This window comes from Amphiprion ocellaris, chromosome 23, assembly GCF_022539595.1.
Source record: "Amphiprion ocellaris isolate individual 3 ecotype Okinawa chromosome 23, ASM2253959v1, whole genome shotgun sequence".
Classification (NCBI taxonomy): Eukaryota; Metazoa; Chordata; class Actinopteri; family Pomacentridae; genus Amphiprion; species Amphiprion ocellaris.
In genome coordinates, this window is record NC_072788.1 from 18,204,536 (window position 1) to 18,228,221 (window position 23,686).

Genomic DNA, 23,686 nt, shown 5'->3' on the forward strand with positions numbered 1-23,686 from the left:
CCTTTTTTGTCATTGAGTTTCTCCTTTCATGGTTGTGAGACACAGCCAGCCACGGCTCTGTTGGCTACCTCTGTTATGTGTTGCATAACGTGTTTTTGTTTACAGTGTCTGCTGCCTCACAAATGCTCCAGAAAAATGTGGATTCACGAGTTTAAATTAAGGTTTTCTGTGCCTGTACCCCAGTACTGATAATCACATTAGAATTTAATGGTTACAAAATGAAGTTTGTTTAGAAATCTGAGAAAATCACCTGATGTCTTCCCTCAGTGAACACTTCCTACATCTCTAATTTCAAATCTCAATGCAGCATGAGGTTCACTGAATAAATTGTGGTCCCATTTAGAGGAAAACTGATGATAAAATGGGGCATATCCTGTGTCTGTCAAGCTGCTGCTGGAGGGGTGTGTTTGGTGGAGTTTCCAGTCAGATCGCCTTGTCACCCAAATGTGATTGCATCCTGTTTCAAAACACCAATGTGAACAATTTGAGAAGGGACGAACTAAAGACTTCTCGGCATCAAAACTATGAATGAACACATATAGAATTATGTAGTAAACAATATAGTGTGAAATAAGTGAAAACATTTTATATTTTAGATTCTTCAAAATAGCCACCCTTTGCTTTGATTACTGCTTTGCACACTCTTGCCATTCTCTCCATGAGCTTCATGAGGTAGTCACCTGAAATGGTTTTCCAACAGTCTTGAAGGAGTTCCCAGAGATGCTGAGCACTTGTTGGTCCTTTTGTCTTCACTCTGTGGTCCATCTCATCCCAAACCATCTGGATTGGGTTTAGGTCAGGTGACTGTGGAGGCCAGGTCATCTGATGCAGCACTCCATCACTCTCCTTCTTGGTCAAATAGTCCTTACACAGCCTGGAGGTGTGTTTGGGATCATTGTCCTGTTGACAAATAAATGATGATCCAACTAAACGCAAACCGGATGGGATGGCATGTCACTGCAGGATGCTGTGGTAGCCATGCTGGTTCAGTGTGACTTCCATTTTGAATAAATCCCCAACAGTGTTACCAGCAAAGCACCCCGACATCATCACACCTCCTCCTCCATCACACAAAGCGTCACACAGAGACATGGCAGGTGCAACCAAAGATCTCAAATTTGGACTCATCAGAGCAAAACACAGACTTCCACTGGTCTAATGTCCATTCCTGGTGTTTCTTGGTCCAAACAAATCTCTTCTACTTGTTGATTTTCCTTAGTAGTGGTTTCTTAGCAGCTGTTTGACCATAAAGGCCTGATTGGTTCAGCCTCCACTGAACAGTTGATGTAGAGATGTGTCTGCTACTAGAACTCTGTGTGGCATTTATCTGGGATCTAATCTGAGCTGCTGTTAACTTGTCATTTCTGAGGTTGGTGACTTGGATGAACTTATCCTCAGCAGTAGAGGTGATTCTTGGTCTTCCTTTCCTTCCTCCTGTGAGCCAGTTTTGTCGTAGCGATTGATGTTTTTTGTGGCTGCACTTGGGGATACATTGAATTTTTTTTTTTTGCAATTTTCCAGACTGATTGACCTTCAGTTCTTAAAGTAATGATGGACTGTGGTTTCTCTTTACTTAGCTGATTGGTTCTTGCCATAATATGGGTTCTAACAGTTGTCAAAAGTGTGTACCAACCTGACTTCTGCACAACACAACTGATGGTCTCAACCCCATTAAGAAGGAAAGAAATTCCACAAATTAACCTTGACAAGACACACCTGTGAAGTGAAAACCATTTCAGATGACTACCTCATGAAGCTCATGGAGAGAAGGACAAGAGTGTACAAAGCAGTAATCAAAGCAGAGGGTGGCTATTTTGAAGAATCTAAAATATAAAACATATTAAGAGTTATTTGACAATTGTTTGCTACATAATTCCACATATCTTGATTCATAGCTTTGATGTCTTCAGTATGTATGTATGTACAATGTAGAAAGTAGTAAAAATAAGGAAAAGGCATTGAATGAGAAAGCGTGTCCAAACTTTTGACTGGTAGTGTATCTTTAGCTTTCATAGCTTGTGGACAGGTACAACGGGTATTTTGGTTTTAGTCATGACTTGCAATTGAACAGTAACTGAACTCAAGAACTACTGCATCATCTGTTGTAATTTCATGTGTAGCGTAATGAATGTTGTAGGACCATTTAATATTGAAAAGAAGTTGCATTTTCTCAAAAAAAACCTAGCAATGTCAAAGGGTATGAACAATTCTGGATGTGGCTTTTTTTCTGTTTTTTTTTTTTTTTTTTGCAAAAGCATAGAAAACAAAGTAAAGCAAAGAAATACTAAAACTCCACCATCAACATCTTTAACACAATGTCTTGCTGCCTTGTGGCACTTGTTTATGTCATTTCCACCAGGAAATTCATAGGTCAAATAAAAAAACCTATTTGAGTAAAAAATGTACAATGGCTGTAAATAATTTTGGGCTTAATTGTATGTGTGTAGGTTATATCATAATACTTGCCTGATGTGGTTGAAAGTTTGGCAAAAAGGACAATTTGACCTTGGATTTATCTTTTTTTGGCAAGGTCAACTATAAACTTTAATACTTCTGCTTTCATTTGTAAATGGGCTTTTTTCTACTTTAACTTTCTCAATTTAGGACATTTGATTCAAACCTAAATACAGGCTCAACTTGCATTTTTCTCAACTAAATTGTTTTTAAAACCCAAATAGCTCAGTATATAAAGCAGAAACTACTTTTGGTACAGTTCGTTGTAAAAGTCGACGAAAAACGTTATGTACCTCCAAGGCAATGCTTACAGAGACATAATGTACAACAACAATTATTTATTTATTTCTCCAAGTTTTATTGGAAGTCTCACTAATGGATCGCTGGTAAAATAATCAGACTAACACCGGAAATAAAGGAATTTCGAAGTTAAAATAAAAGTAACCTTTACCGAATATCTCCACTCTTGGCAAGCCTTTCCATACAATTTGGAGACAGTGTCGTAGTTTCTCTTAAGCCTCAAGGATGTGTAGATATCAGATCAGATACTACAACAGCAACACAGTTATGGGCTTTAAAGGATTTTTTAAAGTTAAAACTAAACACTAGTCATTAATTTGCTGAACAAGATGGGGGAATTCTGACAGTAGCGTGTGACGCACTTTAAAAACGATGGTCTTGGAGTTTTATTTTGTAAGTGCCAACCGGAAACGACTACTCTTTTCGTTCTGTCTTGACAGCGCATGCGTGACATATAAAAGAGGCTGCAGCGCTCCGTCCGCCGCCTGTGTTCGCTCAGTGGAAACAAGGAAGACAAGTGAGTGTGCTGTCGGCTGGAGGCTAACTTCAACACGCAGTAAAAAGTCCGCAGACAACGCTGGGAACATGGCCAAGCCGCTGACAGACCAGGACAAGAGGAAGCAGATCTCCGTGAGGGGGCTAGCCGGGGTGGAAAACGTCGCGGACCTGAAAACTAATTTCAACCGGCACCTCCACTTCACCCTTGTGAAGGACCGAAATGTGGCCACGAAGCGGGACTACTACTTCGCCCTAGCCAACACAGTCCGGGACCATCTGGTGGGCCGCTGGATCCGGACGCAGCAGCATTACTACGAGAAAGACCCCAAAGTAAGCAGATGCCGCAGTCGTGCACGTACACAGCTGATCGGGAGCAGTGGGAGGGGACGAGGGTGTGTGTGCTGCAGTAGCACAGCTGATGGCCTCTGCGCGTGCGTGCGTGCGTGCGTGCGTGCGTGCGTGTGTGTGTGTGTGTGTGTGTGTGTGTGTGTGTGTGTGTGTGTGTGTGTGTGTGTGTGTGTGTGTGTGTGTGTGTGTACGTACGTGCGTGCACTCGTGCCTGTGCTTTGATGTTCTGTTTTTTTTGCATCCATTTATAGTCACGTTCCGCCTGCTCTGACTTGGCGCTTGGTGTGCTCAGACCCCGGAGTCTGCGGTTCTGACGGTGTTCGCAGCTACTGACAGTTGAGTTTGACGCTCACGTTTCCTCTCTGTTACATAACGTGCTGCTCCATCGTGTCTCTGCTCCTCTCTAACCTTGCCGTGCTCGGCCGTGTTGCTGAGGACGATGCGCGGCCCCGCTGCTCCCCATGTCCATCAGTGAGTTCTGGCGCCGCGCGGAGGAGACTCAACTGGTTGCTGAAACGTGCATTACATAACCGCGTGTCATGGCCTCCAACCATCCCATTTGTTGCAAAAAACCAACTATTATATCAAATAGTTTTGGATGCGTTTCAAGTATTTAAAAAGAAAACCCCATGTGAAGTTGCTGTCATTCATCGTAGACACACTGTAAAGCTACAAGCATTTTCACTGCTGGTACATCTGATATTGTTTTTCATAAGTAATTGACAGATTTTTATTGCTTGCACTATGTCAGAAAATACTGGAAATTAAAGCTGCAAGCAGGGTTGATCGGGTCCTCGCATCCTTTTTGGTCAGCAAATCCAAGCATGTCCACCAGGTGGCGCTGCAACTGAGTGTATTTCGGACTGTGGCCTTTTTTATGGCGACCTATCAAAACTGTCCACCAGGTGGCGCTATCACTGTGACTATATTGGCCTAGGTGTGTTATCAGTCCCAGACTATGATCACATGTAAAGTATGAGGCAGACTGGAGCATGTACAGGCTAGTTAGACAGCACTTCCTGTTTCATGGTGACCCATCCACCAGGTGGTGCTCTCTCTGTGACCGTATTTTATTCCAGAGAATTCATCAGGGCAGGACTCTGATCTCACATGTAAAGTTTGAGGCAGATTGGAGCATGTACAGGCTAGTTACACAGCATTTCCTGAGTCATGGTGAATTGTCGAAATTCCGCCAGCCGCTTTTTCCACGCCCTCAGACTTTTGCGAAGCATTTTGTTAACTTTTGATCACCCATGCCTGGAGTACATCCTGGCCAAATTTCAGCTCTGTTGAAGTTACCCTGTTTGAGTCTATAGCTTTTGAAAATGTATCTAAAATATGATACATAATTCAAAATGGCAGACTTCCTGTTGTGTCTTATGCCTACTAAGTTTCATAGCTGTAGGTGACAGGTCCTGGTCGTAGAGCCTGTTTGAAATTTTACAGGTGGCGCTATTGAGCTATTTTGGCTTACTGCTATGTAAGTTCAATCAATTTGCCAGTCCTGATGTGTGTGCAAATTTCACACATTTTCAAGTATTTTCCCGTTTTCGAAATTGGGATTAAAAAACGGGAACCAGCTAGTCAGCCTTTGTGACGGTTTCCACAGTATGTGTGACCAACAGAAAAATAGAGCACCATTTACAACCAATCATTTCTGATAACAGATTTGTCTGTGGCATTGCAGTGGTGGCATTCTGGCCCACTCTTCTTTGCAGAAATGATTTAGTGCAGCCACATTTGCAACATGAACTGCTCTTTTCAGGTCCCACCACTGCATCCCAAATGGACTCAAGTCCAGACTTTGACTAGGCCACTTCAAAACTTACAAAAATATGCTGAGGTTAATTGGTGATTCTAAATTGTCTGTGAGTGTGATTGTGTCTCTATATGTAGCCCTGTGATATACTGGTGACCTGTCCAGGATGTCCCCTGTCTTCACCCCAAGTCAGCTGTGATAGACTCAGCCCCCCCCCCCCGCAATCCTAATGAGTGATGAATGATTATGCGGTGGATGGATGGATGCGAAACCAGCCAGTCAGGCCTGGGCAATAAACAACAGTGATATTATTTTATTTTATTATTTTAAGGTTCTTTTATTAGTTTTTAAATGTCTTAACGGCCTTGCGCCTTCTTATTTATCTGATCTCCTTTTAACTTATCGACCCTCGCGGATCCTGAGGTCCTCTGGCAGTGGCCTTTTATCCATACCACAAGCCAGGACAAAAACCCACGGTGAGGCGGCGTTTAGCCACTATGGCCCCCGTCTGTGGAACAGCCTGCCGGAGAACCTCAGGACTGCAGAGACCGTCGATATTTTTAAAAGAAGGTTAAAGACTCACCTTTTTAATCAGGCTTTTAACTAACCTCTTAAATCTTCATGTTCTTATCATTTTGTATTTATTTTCGTATGTTCTTTTACTTTTTTTAACCTTTCACCTTTTTACTTATGTTATAGGTCTTTTATTCTATCTTGTAGTTTAAAATTTTTAGTCATTTAACTCCAGTGTTTCCTCAGGGGGGGTCCTCCACACTGGGGGCTGTATCTGGTCTCCCACTGGGGGTGCTGTCCATGGGTCCCTTCGGCCCAGCTGGTTGGGGGGGGCTCCCCACCTCGGTGTGGGAGTCCCCCTGTCTGTCGGGGTCGGGGGGTCTGGGTGCCAGCGCCCCCAGTGGTCATGGCCTGTGGCTCCTCCCAGTGTGGACGACCCCAATTGGAGGCGTTTTCCACAATCGTTAGTGCCATGCCATGTCTCCCTACTGTCAGTGGTGGGAGTGTGTGTCTGTGGGCGTGTGTGTGTCTGTATGTGTGTGTGTGTGTGTGTGGACGTGTGGACGTGCGTACGTGTGCGTGCTCCTGCAGTTGTGTGCATATATGTATATATGGGGGAGGGAGGGAGGGACGGGTTTTCTTGTTTTTAATGTTTTTAATGTTGTAAAGCACTTTGCGTTGCATTTTTAACTGTATGAAAAGTGCTATATAAATAAAGTTTGATTTGATTTGATATGTATACTCTTCATCACTAGCAATAGAAGTTGCTTGATAGTTTCACTGCATCGGATGCAAAATGCCTTGAAAACACAGAAGTAAGAAGGGAAGTTCGGTTGCATGAAGAAACCCAAAGCATGCTCCTTCCCTGAACTACCACATCCCTTGAAAATAAAGCCTTTTCACCACATGATCCTCTTCTCGTGACAAATGTGCAGGTCTCTTGAGGCACACCAGTCCACAACATCGGTTTTTGTCACCCACATCCATGCCTACAGACCTCCTTTAGCGGAGTCTATACACCACAACCTTATGTCCTCCTCCACCCAAGCAAGGCGCTCCTGGCCAGCCACTCTGAGTAATGTAATTCATCAAGAGGCATTTTGCTGCAGACAACACTAAAGTATATTCGTGTTTCAAGGCTAGATTACATTGCAACAGAGGGTGCACACTTTAAAGGTCTGTCTGAAGCCAACAGAGCATACAGCGATACATTACACCACCGATTAAATGCCTATTGACCAATGTACCTGCTTCTCAGCTGTCTTGTGTTGGTGAAGCTTCAGGTCCACAATTGACAGGGGTGCTTGTGATCTGTTACACCTGCCTACAAATCCAGTTTATTTTGAGTCTGTTCCAGAAACACAGTCCTGCTTCCCCAAATACTCACTAGAGCAGGGGTGTCAAACTGCAGCCCACAGGCCAAAAGTAGCCCGCCAGAGGGTCCAATCCGGCCCGTCAGACGACTTTTAAAGTGTAAGAATTACGGAGAAGACATTGACTGCAAATTGTAAATTTGTAAAACCGTAAATTTCAAATAATTTCCAGACCTTGACAAGTTGTTTTGATCATAAAGTAAAATACTAGATTGTACTTGTTGTTTTGTCATTTTGTGTCTCATTTTTGTAATAATTTGTCTTGTTTTTGGTTTTTTGTCTGCCTTTTGTCATTTCTCATGTTTTTGTCATTTTGTGTTTCCTTTGTGTCTCACTTGTGTTTTCAATTTTTTGTCATTTTGTTCCTTTTTTGTAATTTTTTTGTGTAGTTTCTACCCATTTTTTTTGTCGCTATGTAACTTGTCTAATTTTTTGCCTCTTTTTTTTTGTTTTGCTTCATGTCGTTTGTCTCATTTTTAAAAATATTTTTGTTGTTTTATGTCTGACTTTTGTTGTTTTGATCATAATGCAGTAAAAGCCGTAAAGTAGTACAAGTAAAATACTATATCATTCAGTTCCAGATACCTGGGACTAAATGTTTTGTGCCTTCTGTAGATGCACTGTGATCTGTAAGTTGTAATGTGTAAATGATAAACTGAGGCATAACGTCAAAAAAGAAGGTCAGTGAGAAGATGAACGTCAGTACAGTTGGAAGTCATAGTTTTACAACAGCCTTGGACTTTGGATAAATATTTGCCATTGGACACTCTGTTTTCTTTAAATAAGTAGCTGTGATGAAGCATTATGCAGTGCTCCAGACGGCCTGTGGTCTGATTCACTTCACTGTAAAGTCTTAGAGATTGTTGTCAGGAATAGCTCTGCTGCTGTTGTCTGACAGCAGCTGTTGTTTTCTGTTAGACAGGGCAGCGCTATTATAGACACCCAATGGAGCACATACTGTATGTTCTATTATTAGCATCAACTATTTGTGGAGAGTTTTAGTTCACCTTTTTTTTTTTTTTTTTTTTTGTTTGTTTTTGAACCTTGAATCTTTTTCATCCTCTCAAATTGTGGATGGAACAGTATATGTTTGCAACATATTGCAATTTTGTTTCTGTTTGCTGTTTGGAGATGAAATGATTGAAATAACGGAATGACTATTTGAAGCACTAGCAGCTACATATTCAGTAGAAACAGAGTCAAAGCCATCATTTAGTAATTATTTTGCTCTGGTTTTCTGCAGCGTGTGTACTACCTCTCCTTGGAGTTTTACATGGGCCGGACTCTGCAGAACACCATGGTTAACCTGGCCTTGGAGAACGCCTGTGATGAAGCCACATACCAGGTGGGGAGAATCTGTTTCTCAACCAGTGGTACTTTGAACAAAAGTTATATAATATAGAATAGAATAGCATAGCCGCTTTGATTGTCAAACAAAACATACACTACCTGGTGCATATTTGAATGAAATTTTGTTGCAAAACTCACCATCAGACTGGTAAGAAGCAAAAACAAATTTTTCGAAATAAAGTGTAAAAAACATTTACAATATATACATATAAGACTATATATAATATTGCTTTAACCATTGTAAGAGGTTGATGTTGGATGATATTTACAGCTCAAATCTGCATTATTTCTGCAAGGACATTGTATTTACTGTTTTGGCTCTAAGAAGGTGTTGATGTTTTGTGCAGCTGGGTCTGGACATGGAGGAGCTGCAGGACATCGAGGAAGATGCTGGCCTCGGCAACGGAGGGTTGGGTCGACTGGCTGGTGAGTTCATGCCTCCTCCTGTTTGGCTGCTGACAGTGATGTTTAGTGCTCAAGACGGTCTTTACTCACTCCATCTCACCCTCCACTCCACTCCACCCAACTTCCTGTTGTTTCCTCAGCTTGTTTCCTGGACTCTATGGCCTCTCTGGGACTGGCTGCTTATGGTTATGGTATCCGCTACGAGTTTGGTATCTTCAATCAGAAAATCAGCGATGGTTGGCAGGTATGTTCACCTGGTGGAGTCTATGCACTTAAAGCTTCGATATGCGGAAGTCAGACTACACAGTACCCGCCAAATCACAACACAACCCAACGGATGTAGGGCATTTGGACCAACAGCTGATGGTTTTATCCCTTGTGACAACAGATTCCACATTACGGGCACTTCACTTAATCCTGACAACTAGCTGGCCAGCCTTTGTGGCAGTTTCCACAGCGTGTGTGTGACGGGCCCATGATTGTTCTACGTTTAAGCTTTTTCCAAACACAGATCCATCAGTATCAGAAAGACCTTTTCAAACATTTTTGTTTGTTTACTTTATTGTTTCCAGATAATTGGATACAAATTTGACGTCAATAAAATTGTAGTAGCAACAATTGCAACCAAGCATTTCTGATAACAGAGATTTGTCTGTGGCGTTGCAGTGGTGGCATTCTGGCCACTCTTCTTTGCAGATATAATTTAGTGCTGCCACATTTGCAAGCATGAACTACTCTTTTCAGGTCCCACCACTATATCCCAATGGGACTCAAGTCCAGACTTTGACTAGGCCACTTCAAAACTTAAAATTTATTCCCTTTCATTGTTTTGCTATATATCCCAGATACATATTAATCGAAGGGGATACCCAATCAAAGAATCTCTTACTCAATTAATTTGTCATCAGACGTTCTAAAACTAAAAGATTTGGTAAAAATTTGTAATTTTATTGAAGAAGAAGACAGAAACTAGAGAAATATCGATGAATCTGTGGATAGTTTTTCTGGTCAATCTCTGAAATATTTGACCTGTAATGTGCGACAGTCTAGTGGAACTACATGTTTCAAAACACCTAGATGATATCTTAACATGTTGCTTTATCTGACCAACAGTCATCATTGTCAAGTCTTTAAAATTTTGTCAAGTGGAGTTTAAAGTCATTACAATAACTCCTTGAGTTGAGACCTAGCTCTGGTTTTAGACCTGATTTTTCAACACATAGATTTTGTGTCTTGTTCACTGACAAGTCAATCAGAGATTGGTAGGTGGTATTAAGAGTGTGGCCTTTATCTACCTGTGCCAGAGTCATAAAGATGGCAAAATTGCCACCAAATAACAAGCACAAATGAGGTGGACACAGCTGTATCTCTGTTGCTCAACTTAAACGGTAGAAAATGTTGACACCTCACTGGATGCTTTATGTTTTCTATCTCAATAAATAAATGCCACCGGGTTGTTTCCACAGGTGGAAGAAGCTGATGACTGGCTGCGTTATGGTAACCCTTGGGAGAAGGCTCGCCCTGAGTATATGCGCCCAGTCCACTTCTATGGCAGGGTGGAGCACACAGCTGAAGGAGTGAAATGGGTCGACACGCAGGTTAGTTGGAAAGAGGGCGAACCCGACACCAGTACTCAACTGTAATTAAAACTGTGTATATTAAACACAAACAGTCTGTGAAAGTTGGGGAAGTTGCATTGTTATTCTCGAACAAAAGGATTGGCGACTCACTTAGAGGAACTAAGACACTACTAACCCTAACATTCCAAGCAGAGAAAAAAAAACACTTTAACACTTAGTTCACAAACATAGACACTCTCATACCTTAGCAGCTGGGAGACTGATGGTTCAAATCCCGGTCAAGGCACAGGTGTCTAGTGAGGACCCTTAGGCAATGCTGCCCTGCCTCAAATCTACCTCGGGCTCAGATGTCGCCCGGATTGACAAGGTCCATGTCGGGTGCTGGGGAACCAGGGCACCCTGATGGCAAATGTGGGCTACTGGAGGAGACAAGGAAATAAGCACCAGCTACTGGTAGACAGAGCAGTCACCCAAGACTGTAAGACCAGACAGATCAACATGTGCACAGCCTGGATTGACTGCAAGAAAGCCTATGATTCAGTGCCACACACATAGATCCCAGAATGCTTAGAGTTGTACAGTATTAACAGGACACTAAGAGCCTTCATCAACAAGTCAATACGGCTATGAAAAACGACACTGGAGGCCAACACAAAGCCAACTGCACAAGTCCCCATCAAAAGCAGCATATAACAATGCGATGCACTATCACCACTGTTGCGTGGCATAGATCTAAACCCCCCACCCCCAGCCAGATAATCACAAGATCAGCTATGGATACAGATTCCGATTATGTATATATAAGCATGCTGAGTCTGACTCATCAGATATTATAGGCCATGATGAGATAACAGTCAGACTCTGCTTTAATGTAAAATTTGTCCTTGGACACTTAAAGATATTTACATGCTAAAATCAGCTTAGCACAATCTTTTACTGATGCTAAAAGCTCTAATCAGTCTAACCTCCTACTTTACACACAGTACAGAGAATAATGTAGCGTTTGAAAAATGTTTATTGTTTGTATTTTTATATATGTTGTAATTCAGGTGGTTCTGGCTCTTCCCTATGACACTCCTGTCCCTGGCTACAGAAACAACATTGTCAACACCATGAGACTGTGGTCTGCTAAGGCCCCCTGTGACTTTAACCTCAAAGACTGTGAGTATTGTCCGCTCTGCGCCTAAATAACTACTACAGACATACTGCATAATTTGGGCGTTGTTAGGCAATCGTATTCACTAATAAGAGAAGAAGTGACATAGAATGAATAAGCATGAGCTCCTCAATCTGCCGTTGTCCCACAGTTAATGTTGGTGGCTACATCCAAGCTGTGCTGGATAGAAACCTGGCAGAGAACATCTCCCGAGTTCTCTACCCCAATGACAATGTAAGTCAATTTCTAGTCATTACAGTTTATTTCAACTTCTCTTCCTTTTATTGTTTTGGCCAGCATTAGTATACAGTGATACTATACTGTAAGTTTCACTGACTAGAGGATTAACTAATCTTCAAAAGACATAAAATTAAAGATGAAACATTCAACATTGTAAGGAGGATTTGTGTATTCTTTTTGTTTTAGACAGAGTTTTAGTGTGAAAATAGAAGCTCTCGGATAACTTTTAACCAAAGTCTCAGCCCTTAATTAGCTTCTTAAAGCTATGGCTTGTTCCGTCGTCATTATGAAGGCCAAGTGTTGTAAATTTCAAAGCTTTTTAAGGACGGTTAACCCTCTAACCTTGTCCTAACAGTCAACAGCCACGGCCTTCTCTTCGATGCTGTCGCACACTCTGAATATTAAATTATTTGATACCCAATAAGCAGGAAAAGAGTATAAGAACATAGCAGGAATGTTTTCAGGTAGCTGTTGCTGAAGTTCCAAATGAAATTCAAATTGAAATCTAGAAGACCAAGAAAAATTCCTTGACGAACTCTTTGTAGGATTGCTAGAAAGGTAAATCAACCCCCAACCTCGCTTGACTTCTGTTTTGATGTTGTAGTTTTCTTCCCATGAAGTGGCCAAATACACATATCTAAATTAAAGCTGATGCTGCTCTGCCGGTTAAAGGTTTAAAAAGACACAAACACACCTGTATTCTAATATGCTACCTTTTAACAACCTTATAATTTAAATAGTGAGAGGCTGATGTGTCTTCATTCTTTGGTGGAATACTGCTGCCCTGAAAAAAAACATATATGTTGCTGCTTTTCCTCTACCTATAAGAGGATTCAGTCGTGTACATGGATGTTTCTACAACAATAATTGCAACTGTGCAGCTAGCTAGTTATTATAAAAAAAAGGAGACTGTTGTAACAGTGTTCCATGTTGTCTTCATCCTTCAGTTCTTTGAAGGGAAGGAGCTGCGTCTAAAGCAGGAGTACTTTGTTGTAGCAGCGACTCTTCAAGACATCATCCGTCGCTTCAAAGCCTCCAAGTTTGGCTCCACAGAGTTTGTGCGATTGGACCTTTCTACACTGCCAGATAAGGTGAGAGCTGCATCATACTATGATACTTGTTATATTATGAACAGATGCAGATGAAACTTTGCTTTAGTTTCCTCTTCGATACTTGTTCTATACCATTTTATTTTTTTCTTTGTCTGCAGGTGGCCATCCAGCTGAACGACACCCACCCCGCTCTGGCCATCCCTGAGCTAATGAGGATCCTAGTGGACATTGAGAAACTCAGCTGGGAGAAGGTAAATGACATTCTACAGTGTTGTAGCATTAGACTTGAGCCTGCTATTCAAAACTGTAACTCCTGTATATGAGCTGATTTGTCCTGTGGTCATTTTGTAGTAGCTGAGTCTGTTTGCATCTTCGAACACTGCAGCAACAGTGGCACGGAAGTACGTCAGCCACAGCAGAATAACGCATAACTCCGAGACTTGAGTAACACACTGTAATAGGATGTAACAAATTAACTTGCTAATGTAGGATCATCTTGCGTTTCAGATGTTTCTTTGAGTGAGGCTGCATTTCATGTGTGATAGTAGGTGTTTTTACATCCCATTTTTTTGGTGGATTTACAATTGTGCAAATATATAAATAAAAACAAATCTTCTAATTAAAAAGGAAAAAATCCAAATAAAGCATGCTGGCTTGCAAACTCCAAATCAGACTTTATGTAGGAGGACATCCTGGTATTTTTGACATACTGCATTTGACATACTATGTCTTGGAACATCCCAAATCTTTTTCTGGCAGTGACAGTATGGGCATTTGAATGCCCATGGTGTGATTGAAGGCAGACGTTAATTAACATTTTTGATCAGCCGATTTTCTTAATTTTGTATAATTATAATTACTTTTGGAATCAAATCAAATGCACGATGTCCCCACCCCACCAGGCTGTGACTCTGTCCTCTTTGTGTCCAGGCCTGGGACATCGTGGTGCGTACCTGTGCCTACACCAACCACACAGTCCTGCCTGAGGCACTGGAGCGCTGGCCTGTTGACCTCTTCCAAAACCTCCTGCCTCGACACCTGGAGATCATCTACGAGATCAACAGGAGACATCTGGAGGTATCAGGGGAGTTTTTGATTTATTAACCTTTATCGGCTTTAAGCTGCAGACTTTAAGGAACATTCAAATTGGTATCTAATCATTTTGTTTCTGTGCACACAAATGATTGGATTTTACATTTAAAGCTCCACTTATCAGTATTTGTTTACAGTGACAGTACATCATTTGACTATGCATAATAAAGATGTTGCTTGTACTCTAATTTCCCTGAGCTCTGCAGATTGTTTTAACTTTAGGGTGATATTTTTTCTGGTGGAGACTAAAAGGAAAGTGAATGTTGGACAAATCAAGAGGACACAAAGACCTTTCCAAATGAAATCAAATATTCAGTGTCTGCTGAATTAGTAGATTTGTTTTAGAGATGTTACTGGTTTCCTAAATGTTGTTTCCAGATTGTTCTGCTGCCTCAAAGTGGTTAATTTAAAAAACCAAGTAAAAATGGTGCTTTATACTGACCAGTATGACAATTTCTAAAATCTCCACAACAGCTCTATCTTCTTAAGTGTGTCTTGAATCAAAATTTGTGAATGTGCAACTAATGCTATTAGGACATGGTTGATAAAAATGAGAGAATGCTAAATATGCAGCTCTAAAAATGTAAATTTCTAATAAGATTCCTTGAAAGATGTGGGTTATGTAAGACAGAAATATCCCGGGAAGGAAAGCATTTCTTTCCCAGTTTGATTTTCAGTTGTAGAATTGAATAACAATACCATTTCACAAGATTAAAATATCCACAGCTTTCATTAATCATTGTGCATCTGTCTTCACTTCTGCAGCGCATCACTAAACTGTACCCTGGAGATGTTGACCGTATGCGCAGAATGTCCCTGATCGAAGAAGGGGACGTCAAGAAAATCAATATGGCTCACCTGTGCATTGTGGGGTCTCATGCTGTCAACGGAGTGGCCCGCATCCACTCTGAAATCATCAAAAACACTGTGTAGGAAAAGCTCAGACTTATTTCTCTTCCAGCAGTGTTTGTAAATATTTCTAGAAATGTAAATTTAGTGTGATTTAGAGTTTTTGTTTTGCTAATATTTTGGACATAATATCCCAAATTGGTCTCTGATGGCGGTTTCACTCCTCCTCTAGGTTCAAGGATTTCTACGATCTTGACCCTGAGAAGTTTCAGAACAAGACCAATGGCATCACTCCCAGACGCTGGCTGGTCATGTGCAACCCAGGCCTGGCTGAGGTCATCGCTGAGGTGGGCTTGCTGTTGATCATACAGACTGAAAGCTGTGAAATACAACAACTTAGTTTGGCAGTCAATGGTTATGGAAGTAAAGGTAGTGTTCATTTTAACCATAGATGATATTTGGTGACGGGTAGTTGGAACACGTTTGTTAACAATGGATCAAATAACTGTGTGGAATGTGAAAATGCTAATATGTAAGGACAATTCCACAGAAAATTATTACTAACTCTGCATTTTCTCTTAACTCAACAGCTTTTCTTATTTTATTTTTTATCAAGTTTACTGTACAATTTCACAACTCCAGTCAGACCTGTTTCTGGCTACACATTATGCATCAAACTGCAGAGAGACAGTCAGAAAACAATTAACTGGTAAACATCACAAATCATCTAGCGGCTAAATAATAATTTGTGGAGACCAAAACAGAGTATCCACATACATGCAAGGACACAAACAAAAATCCAAATGAATACTGACATTTCTCCATCTCTGCTGGATGTACCTACAGGCAGTTATTTACTAACATGTTAGAGATAATGACTTAAATGATAAAATGTCAGGTATTGTATACCCCAGTAAATTATGTAATTCTGCTTTAAGTTCAGTTTAGTTCAGCTCTGATTTGACCTTGACATGGTAATTGACATTTGAGTGACTCCTTGTTACTGACCTTTTTCATTTCCAGAGGATTGGAGAGGATTACATCCGTGACTTGGACCAGCTGAAGAAGCTTCTGGACTTTGTGGACGATGACGTCTTCATTCAGGATGTTGCCAAAGTCAAACAAGTGAGAGATTAACAGGTGAAAACAGAGATTCATTATGTTCTTATGGTTTGTTTCTGATCACATCACTCTTCTTGAACTTCAAGGAGAACAAGATGAAGTTTGCTGCCTATCTTGAAGAGCACTACAAGGTGAAGATCAACCCCAGGTCCATGTTTGACGTCCAGGTGAAGAGGATCCACGAGTATAAAAGACAGCTGCTCAACTGCTTGCACATCATCACACTGTACAATCGTGGGTGCTTCTTTTTGTGAAACATTTACAGAAAACAAATGTGGATTCACAGTTAAGAAAACTTTTTGCTTCCAAATCAGGCATCAGGAAGGAGCCCAGCAAGTCATGGACTCCCAGGACTATTATGATTGGAGGAAAGGTGAGTAGCATTAGAGGCTAACTAGAATTTGCCAGATTTACAAGATAACTGAACAATGGTGTTTTTGTAAACAATGTTTTCTGGCCATCCCACATGAACACTTAGGTGAGAAGATGGGTGTTAGTTGGACTTCTGTGTGTTCACAACAGAGAAGGGAGCTAGAGATGGTTATTGTACTTGGCACAAACACAGAGAAAGGAAACAATGAAGCTGCTGGCTAAAAAGGCATGCGTTAAAGATTTAAAGCATAAATGTCTGTCACAGTTTGGTATCGAAGGCTTTAGAGGTATATTTTTAAATTTTGGACAGGACCAGCAAAGTTACTCCCAACTTGCAGTCCTTATGCTAAGCTAAACCAATTACATCTCACACAGAAAGGGACTAAGCATATTTACCAAAATCCTGACTTTCTCCTCGTAGAGATCACCACTGTCGTTTTTTAAAAATTTTTCTGCAATTCAGCCAAGAATGTTGCCGAGTACACACTGACTGAATAATTGTTGCTGAGCTGTACTGGGAAAATTGATTTGTATTTGGTGTTTCCCACTATGTGGCTCTTTTGTGTTTCCAGGCAGCTCCAGGTTACCACACTGCCAAGATGATCATCAAGCTGATCACATCAATCGGAGATATTGTCAATAACGACCCTGTGGTGGGAGAACGTCTTAAGGTCATCTTCCTGGAGAACTACCGGGTCACTCTGGCTGAGAAGGGTAATAATAAATGTTAAGCTTGTTCTATTACAGTACAGTACACTACATAGTTATGTAATAATATATAAAAGGTTTAACTTACTGCTTACACTCTTTTTTTTTTTTTTTTTTTTTTTTTTTTTTTTTTTTTTTTTTGCTGTGCAGTTATCCCTGCAGCTGACCTGTCGGAGCAGATTTCCACCGCTGGCACTGAGGCCTCTGGCACTGGGAACATGAAGTTCATGCTGAATGGTGCCCTCACCATTGGTACCATGGATGGTGCCAATGTGGAGATGGCAGAGGAAGCTGGAGAGGAGAACCTCTTCATTTTTGGCATGAGGGTGGACGATGTAGAGGCTATGGACAAGAAGGGGTGAGCTTAAGAATGGTGTGAACTCATAAATGTACATTTTACTGAACTCGCTCTGCCTCCCATTCTGCTTTTGGAAACTCTGGAAACCACAAGTAAACCTGCAGTCTGAGAGCAAAGGGCTCTTTTAGGATGATATGATAGAATAAGGGCTTTAAGATGCAATAGACCTTGGTCATTGAAAGTTTTACATGTGAGAAGCAGGATTTTAAATTCTATCCTGGATTTTACAGGGAGCCAATGAAGAGAAGCTAATATGGGAGAAATATGATCCGTCTTACTGGTTCCTGTCAGAACTCTGGCTGCAACATTTTGTGTCAGCTGGATTTTAAAGAGAATTATTGTGATAACCTGATAACAGGGAATTCCAGTCGTCCAGCTTAGAGGTTACAAATGCATGGACTAGTTTTTCAGCATCACTGAGACAGGATTTTGACGATATTACGAAGGTGAAAGAAGGGTCTCCTACAGACATGTTTTGTGTGTCTTTTAAAGGGGATATCCTTGTTAAAAAATATCTCCAAACTTCCTCACAGTAGAACTGTAGGCCAAGACAATGCCATCCAGAGTGACTATCTGGTGCCAGATAGTGTTTCTGAGGTGCTTAGAGCCAAATGCAATAATCTCAGTTTTGTCTGACCTTAAATGAAGAAAATTACAAGTCTTTGAGGTCTTTATGTCCTGAAGACATGCCTGGAGTTTGACTAATGTCAGCTAACTGAAGTTTGTGTGCAGGGAGGCAAGAACTGGCTTTAAAATGGATAATTGACTGAAAGAACAAAGCAGGCATGCCTTATTGCGCAAACCAAACCCTCAGCAAAACATGAAATTTTCCAAGCGTAGGCTGCCGCTTAGAGGTTGTTTGTTATTTCCCATAGTGAAGGTCATTTTTGAAAAAGTAACATGAAGATAATGGAAAGGAAGGAGAAGCGTGTGGAGGGAAAGGCAAGCTTATATCTGAAGTCTACATTTTGTGAGTCACACTATAAAAACAAACACTAACCCAGTGTTTGTTGAATATCTGTCGCTCTTAGCTATGATGCTGTGTCATACTACAATCGCATCCCTGAGCTGAAACAGGCGATGGACCAGATATCAGGAGGTTTCTTCAGCCCTGCACAGCCTGACCTCTTCAAGGATCTCATCAATATGCTGATGCACCATGACAGGTTAGAACTCATTTATGCTGATGCTGTTGAATCCGTCTTTTGCTAACATGTAGCACACGGTCATGCAAGCGTCATCACTGTCATCCGTTTTAAAGTTGCAATGAACAAGCCAAAAATCTGCCAGTCATGAGACTGACTTTTTCAGTTATGTCAAGTACGACAAGTCGAAGGCAGCATCAGCTCAATTCTGACTGGTGATGTTGACTAAATACTGAGCCCACAGAAGACTGGTTTCATAACTGATTTGTGTACCTGATCTTATTAATGTCTCAAATGATTGGAGTATTAATTTATATTAAAAGGCTTCATCGTGTCTATTTTGTCTGTTCTGCAGGTTCAAAGTGTTTGCAGACTATGAAGACTACATCAAATGTCAAGAGAAAGTCAGCGCTCTTTACAAGGTTTGTTAACCCTCAGCAAAAAGGAAATCGAGCGTAGCTAAAAAGAAACTGTAGCTTGTAGTTAAATAGTCTGATACAACATGATAATGCTGTGACACCTATAAGTATTTAAGCCTTTTGGACTTATGATATGTATTCTGTTCTGTCATATATCTGCTCTACCCCCCTTCACCACCATATTATCTATATACAGCAGGGTTTAAAAGTCAGATCTCTTGTAAAGATACTTCTAATATGCATTTGTTTTGACTTTGTCAGTCTTGAAGCACCCCATAAATATTCAGTGGGCTTGAGGTCAAGTGACTGTGGAGTGAAGTACATGACATTCAGCATGCCTTGGTCTTCTGTGGTCTTCAAGTCGAAGCTTTTAAATGTATTTGGGCTCATTATCCTGCTGCAGTATCAATCTTTGTACACAGAGATGCAAAGCAAATAGTTGAGCATGTCTCTGAAGAATGGAGTGCTACTTCTCTTTGTTCAGAATGGAGTCTGTTTACTTCAGACTTCTTGTTGGTGTTTTCCCTCTGAAAAAGGGGCCTAGAGATGCTGCTCGTCCTCTGAGACCACATCCTGTCCAACAGCCTTTGTTGGACAGGATTTTTACTGATTGGACTCTTGTTTTTTTTTTTTTTTTTTTTTTTTTTTTAAATTTGGTAAATTCTATATCTGTAAAGAAGAGCAAAGCCTGACAGCTTAGATGGTGTGATCACTTTTTGTCTACCTGATCATGTTTAGCAGACGCTTCTATGCAGAGTGACGTGCATTTGAGAGTAGATGCAACACAAGCAAGGATCTAGTCAGGAGAAAACAACCTGGATAAATGTCAAACAACAAGTTCAAGTGTGATAATAGGACCATGGTGCCTATAGGCAGCACAGGAGGTGTTATCAAGTTCTTTTTTGTTTTTGCAGTCTGTGAAGTACAGAGGAAGAGCTGGTTTTTAGTCTTTTCTTACAGACTGAGAGGGATTCTGCAGATGGAACAGAGTTTGGTAACTCGTTCCTCGTTGCCCTGTTGGGGTGGTTGTATCAGGCGCCTTTTGCTGGCCGAGCGCAGTGAGCGGGGAGGGAGTGTAGACCTGAATAAGAGAGTTCAGGTAGGAGTGAGCGGTTTTCATTGTAGTTTTGAATGCACGTGTCAGAGTTTTGAATTTTATGCACCCAGCAGCTGGAAGCCAGTGAAGCTGTGCCAGGAGTTGTCCTGCATATTCAGACAGGAAGGGTTTGATCCTTCTGATGTTGTCCAGGAATCGAATCGACACAACAGAGGCCACATGAGCCTTGAAGGGTTGTTGGTCATCGATCATGACGTCCACGTTTCTGGCAGACTTTGTGGGCTTGAGTTGGGTTAATTCAAGCTGGATGTTGATTTCTTGTTGTATAGAGGGATTTGCTGGGATGACAAGGAGCTCAATCTTGGAGCGTTTGAGTTGAAGGTGGCATTTTTCCATCCATGCTGAGATATCTGCAAGGAGCATTGAGATCCGGGCAGAGACAGTGTGGTCGTCCAGGGGGAATGGCAGTTTTAGATGCAGCTGATCCAGTTTCCACAGTGTTTTAACATGCCATGCGCTGCCCCCTTCGAAACTTTCAGTCAGTGATAACCTAAGATTAAGAACACCCCTCCTGCTAATTTTGTTTTTCCAATATAAACTCTGCCTTGTAACCACTCCTCTATGTATTAACAGAACCCTAAGGAGTGGACCAAGATGGTGATCCATAACATCGCAGGCTGTGGTAAATTCTCCAGTGACCGCACCATTTCCCAGTATGCCAGGGAGATCTGGGGAATGGAGCCAACTTTGGAAAAGATTGCTGCTCCAGATGATCCTCGCTAAACTGAAACACCTGCCTTCACCACATCACTGTTTAGCTCAGAGATGATTAATATAGTTTTTTTCACTGTTCACTGTGGCATTATTTCTTTACTGAACCCTGTATAACCTACTGCTTCCACTTCATTTTGCACTAACATGTTGAAATGGGCTATTTAGTAACAGTTTTGTCTGTTTTTTTTTTCTCTCTCCGCACCAGCAGTACATATCCTCAATGTTAGGTGAAAACCTTGTCTCCTCGGAGACTATGGAATCAAATCAAAACTCGTTTATTTATGTAGCATATTTAAAGCGACCTCAGTTGACCAAAGTGCTGTACAAGTTCTCAGCCACAAAAATATGTGCAAAAAGCAAGGCAGGATAAGATGTGAACTCAGTTTGTAAAGCAAAATCAAATGCTATAATAAGGCAAAATAGGGTAGCAGATTGTAAGATCAGTTTCCAAGATAAAGTAGATCCAAAAGTTGAAGAGGATACATTTTTGCTAAAATTCAGTGAGATACACAGACTGTATATAAAAGATGGATGTAGTCACTATGATGTCACCCACTGGTCTGTGAACTGCCATTTTGAAGTCTTGCATTTTTGGAAACTACCTGTTGCAATGTTGGTCTTTTGAAACTGGACTTTGTGAACTGTGAGAATTCAAGGACACTACTTGCTGTGATACAGCAGTCACCTGCAGTCAATACAAGATTTCTGTCCTAAAGCATACTATGTGTGATCTTCTATTTTCTTCTAAATGGGACCATAATTTACCTAATGAACATCATGCCGTATTCACAGTCTTGAAATCATAAATTCAGAAGGGAAATGTTTGTTGAGGTAACAAATCAGGTGAGAAGTAGAGTCTTTTTCTCATTGACTTCTACACAGATAAGAGAAATCGTCCCATTGGCTGAAAAAAAAAAATAGGGGTTTAAGGTACTTCCACATTGGCTTCACTTTTCAAACATGAGGGTATGTCCATCTTTTACATGCAGTCTGTAGCAGGGTAAGAGTTCCATTAGCCATAGATGTTGAAAATCTCCCCACCTTCATGTGAATCATGAGAATTCTTCACTTTCGATGGGAACATTAAAGGTATTCCCTTATTTTGCTGTTGTACATAGTAGCACCCTAAATCCTTAAATTACATTAAGTTGAAATTTGGGCTTTTTCGAGAGCTTCAGCAAAATTGGGGAATGTATCTTTAAGCAAACTTGGACATTTTAACCAAGATTTACACAACATTCCCCTTCTACTTCAGAGTGTCTATGGCTACCTAAAGCCAGCATAAATGCAGAAAAACCTCAGCACTGTTATGGTTCCAAGCCAGTCATGTCTTCCATGGAACCACCGCCTTACAGTAGCACTGTGACTAGATAGTGTTGGACGGAAGTCATGTTCACAACACATTAATGTTCATATCAATATTTCAAAGTCTGAGACTCCCCAACGGCTCAGTTAATATTTTATGATGTTTTCTGAATGTATCTATTTGTGTGTGCATTTTTAGTATTGTTATTGATTGGGGAGCCCTGCAATGCAGATATGAATTTGTGTGTGATCTCCTCAGCATGCTTGTGTGTCTCCTGCTGTAGTCTGTTCCTAAAAGTGACCTGTAATAGAAAATAACAAAGCCTTCTTTACCTAAAACCTAAGTGACTGAATTTATCTTTGGAAGATTTGTGTGTTGTCTGATGTACTTCTGTGTGTAACATTTATGAGTCCATGACATTATGGATTTGTGCTCCATTGATGTACTGTTACAGCATCTTGTCCTCGTTCAGCTGCTGCACGACTGAATGCTGTGGTGCTGCAGAAACAGCTGTCCACTACACCGAACCCAGCACTGTCTCTGTCAGTCAGCGCTTTCCTTTTTTAGTCAATAAATGACTAACATCAGCAGCTGAGACGTCTCAGTTCACTGTTATGTCTCTGTTAGTGGCACATTAAAACAAATCCATTAATTTAGCTTATGTTCAAGGTTTATATGGTGAAATTCAGCACTTCATGTTTATTTTAAAGCATATATATGCACACATGCAGTTAATTCAGAATCCTTCACGGTTTTTAACCCAATAAATTGTTGATAAATTTTAGTTAAAGTTTCCATTTTTGACCAACAGTCTACACTCACCCAAAATAACAAACCCGTTTTTATCCATATTTTCAAATTTATTAAACGTTAAAAACGGACGGAATGATGCAGTAAGTGCTGATCAGAGATGTGTAGCTCCAGAGCCAGAGATACCTGCTCAGAGGACAAAACACACTGGCAGAGAAAAGAGAAGTTAGTGACATGCAATCATGGTATTTACAGTTACGCTCATAATAATAGCAGTGTGTTTAAAAAGGTGAGTAAACCTCAAAATTCTTCAAATAAATTGTATTTCAATTAACACAAATGCATTGGGGACACTGCACATTCTATTTCAAAACAAGAAAATTGGAACAAGTAATTGAATTTGATAATATTTTACAGAAAGTCAAGAAATATGTTAAAAAAAAGCAGTGTTGACATCTTTCTTTACAAACTCAAAAATGTACTGTATAAACTAAGAAATGCTTGAAGATTCAACTTTCCTGAGAATCATAAATTTAGTTGCATAACCACGGTTTCTGATAACCGCTTCACTGTGGTGCATGGAGTCAACCAACTTCTGGCACCGGTCAGCAGGTATTGCAGCCCAGGACAATTGTACTACGTTCCACAATTAGCTAACCCTCCCCTGGAAAGACAAAACACAAATTACCACAGACTGTAACATGAC

At 40.8% G+C, this 23,686-nt stretch overlaps 1 protein-coding gene across 1 annotated transcript; it reads left to right on the forward strand.

Annotated features, from left to right (window-relative positions):
* The first annotated feature begins 3,228 nt into the window (after positions 1-3,228).
* LOC111587492 (glycogen phosphorylase, muscle form) lies at positions 3,229-22,820 on the forward strand. The gene is made up of 20 exons (XM_023297466.3): positions 3,229-3,582; positions 8,489-8,590; positions 8,943-9,021; positions 9,141-9,244; positions 10,467-10,598; positions 11,630-11,741; positions 11,888-11,970; positions 12,924-13,067; positions 13,187-13,279; positions 13,959-14,105; positions 14,886-15,049; positions 15,202-15,316; positions 15,993-16,094; positions 16,178-16,325; positions 16,406-16,464; positions 17,036-17,177; positions 17,322-17,529; positions 18,561-18,695; positions 19,030-19,096; positions 20,784-22,820. The coding sequence occupies exons 1-20, from the start codon at positions 3,340-3,342 to the stop codon at positions 20,931-20,933; spliced, it is 2,529 nt and encodes an 842-aa protein (XP_023153234.1). The 5' UTR covers positions 3,229-3,339; the 3' UTR covers positions 20,934-22,820.
* The last annotated feature ends 866 nt before the right edge of the window (positions 22,821-23,686 follow it).

Coding starts and splice junctions, on each gene's coding strand:
- LOC111587492 (XM_023297466.3), top strand. CDS start 3,340: ATGGCCAAGCCGCTGACAGACCAGGACAAGAGGAAGCAGATCTCCGTG. Junction 13,068..13,186: donor TTTCTACACTGCCAGATAAG/GTGAGAGCTGCA, acceptor CTTTGTCTGCAG/GTGGCCATCCAGCTGAACGA. Junction 16,465..17,035: donor CTATTATGATTGGAGGAAAG/GTGAGTAGCATT, acceptor TTGTGTTTCCAG/GCAGCTCCAGGTTACCACAC.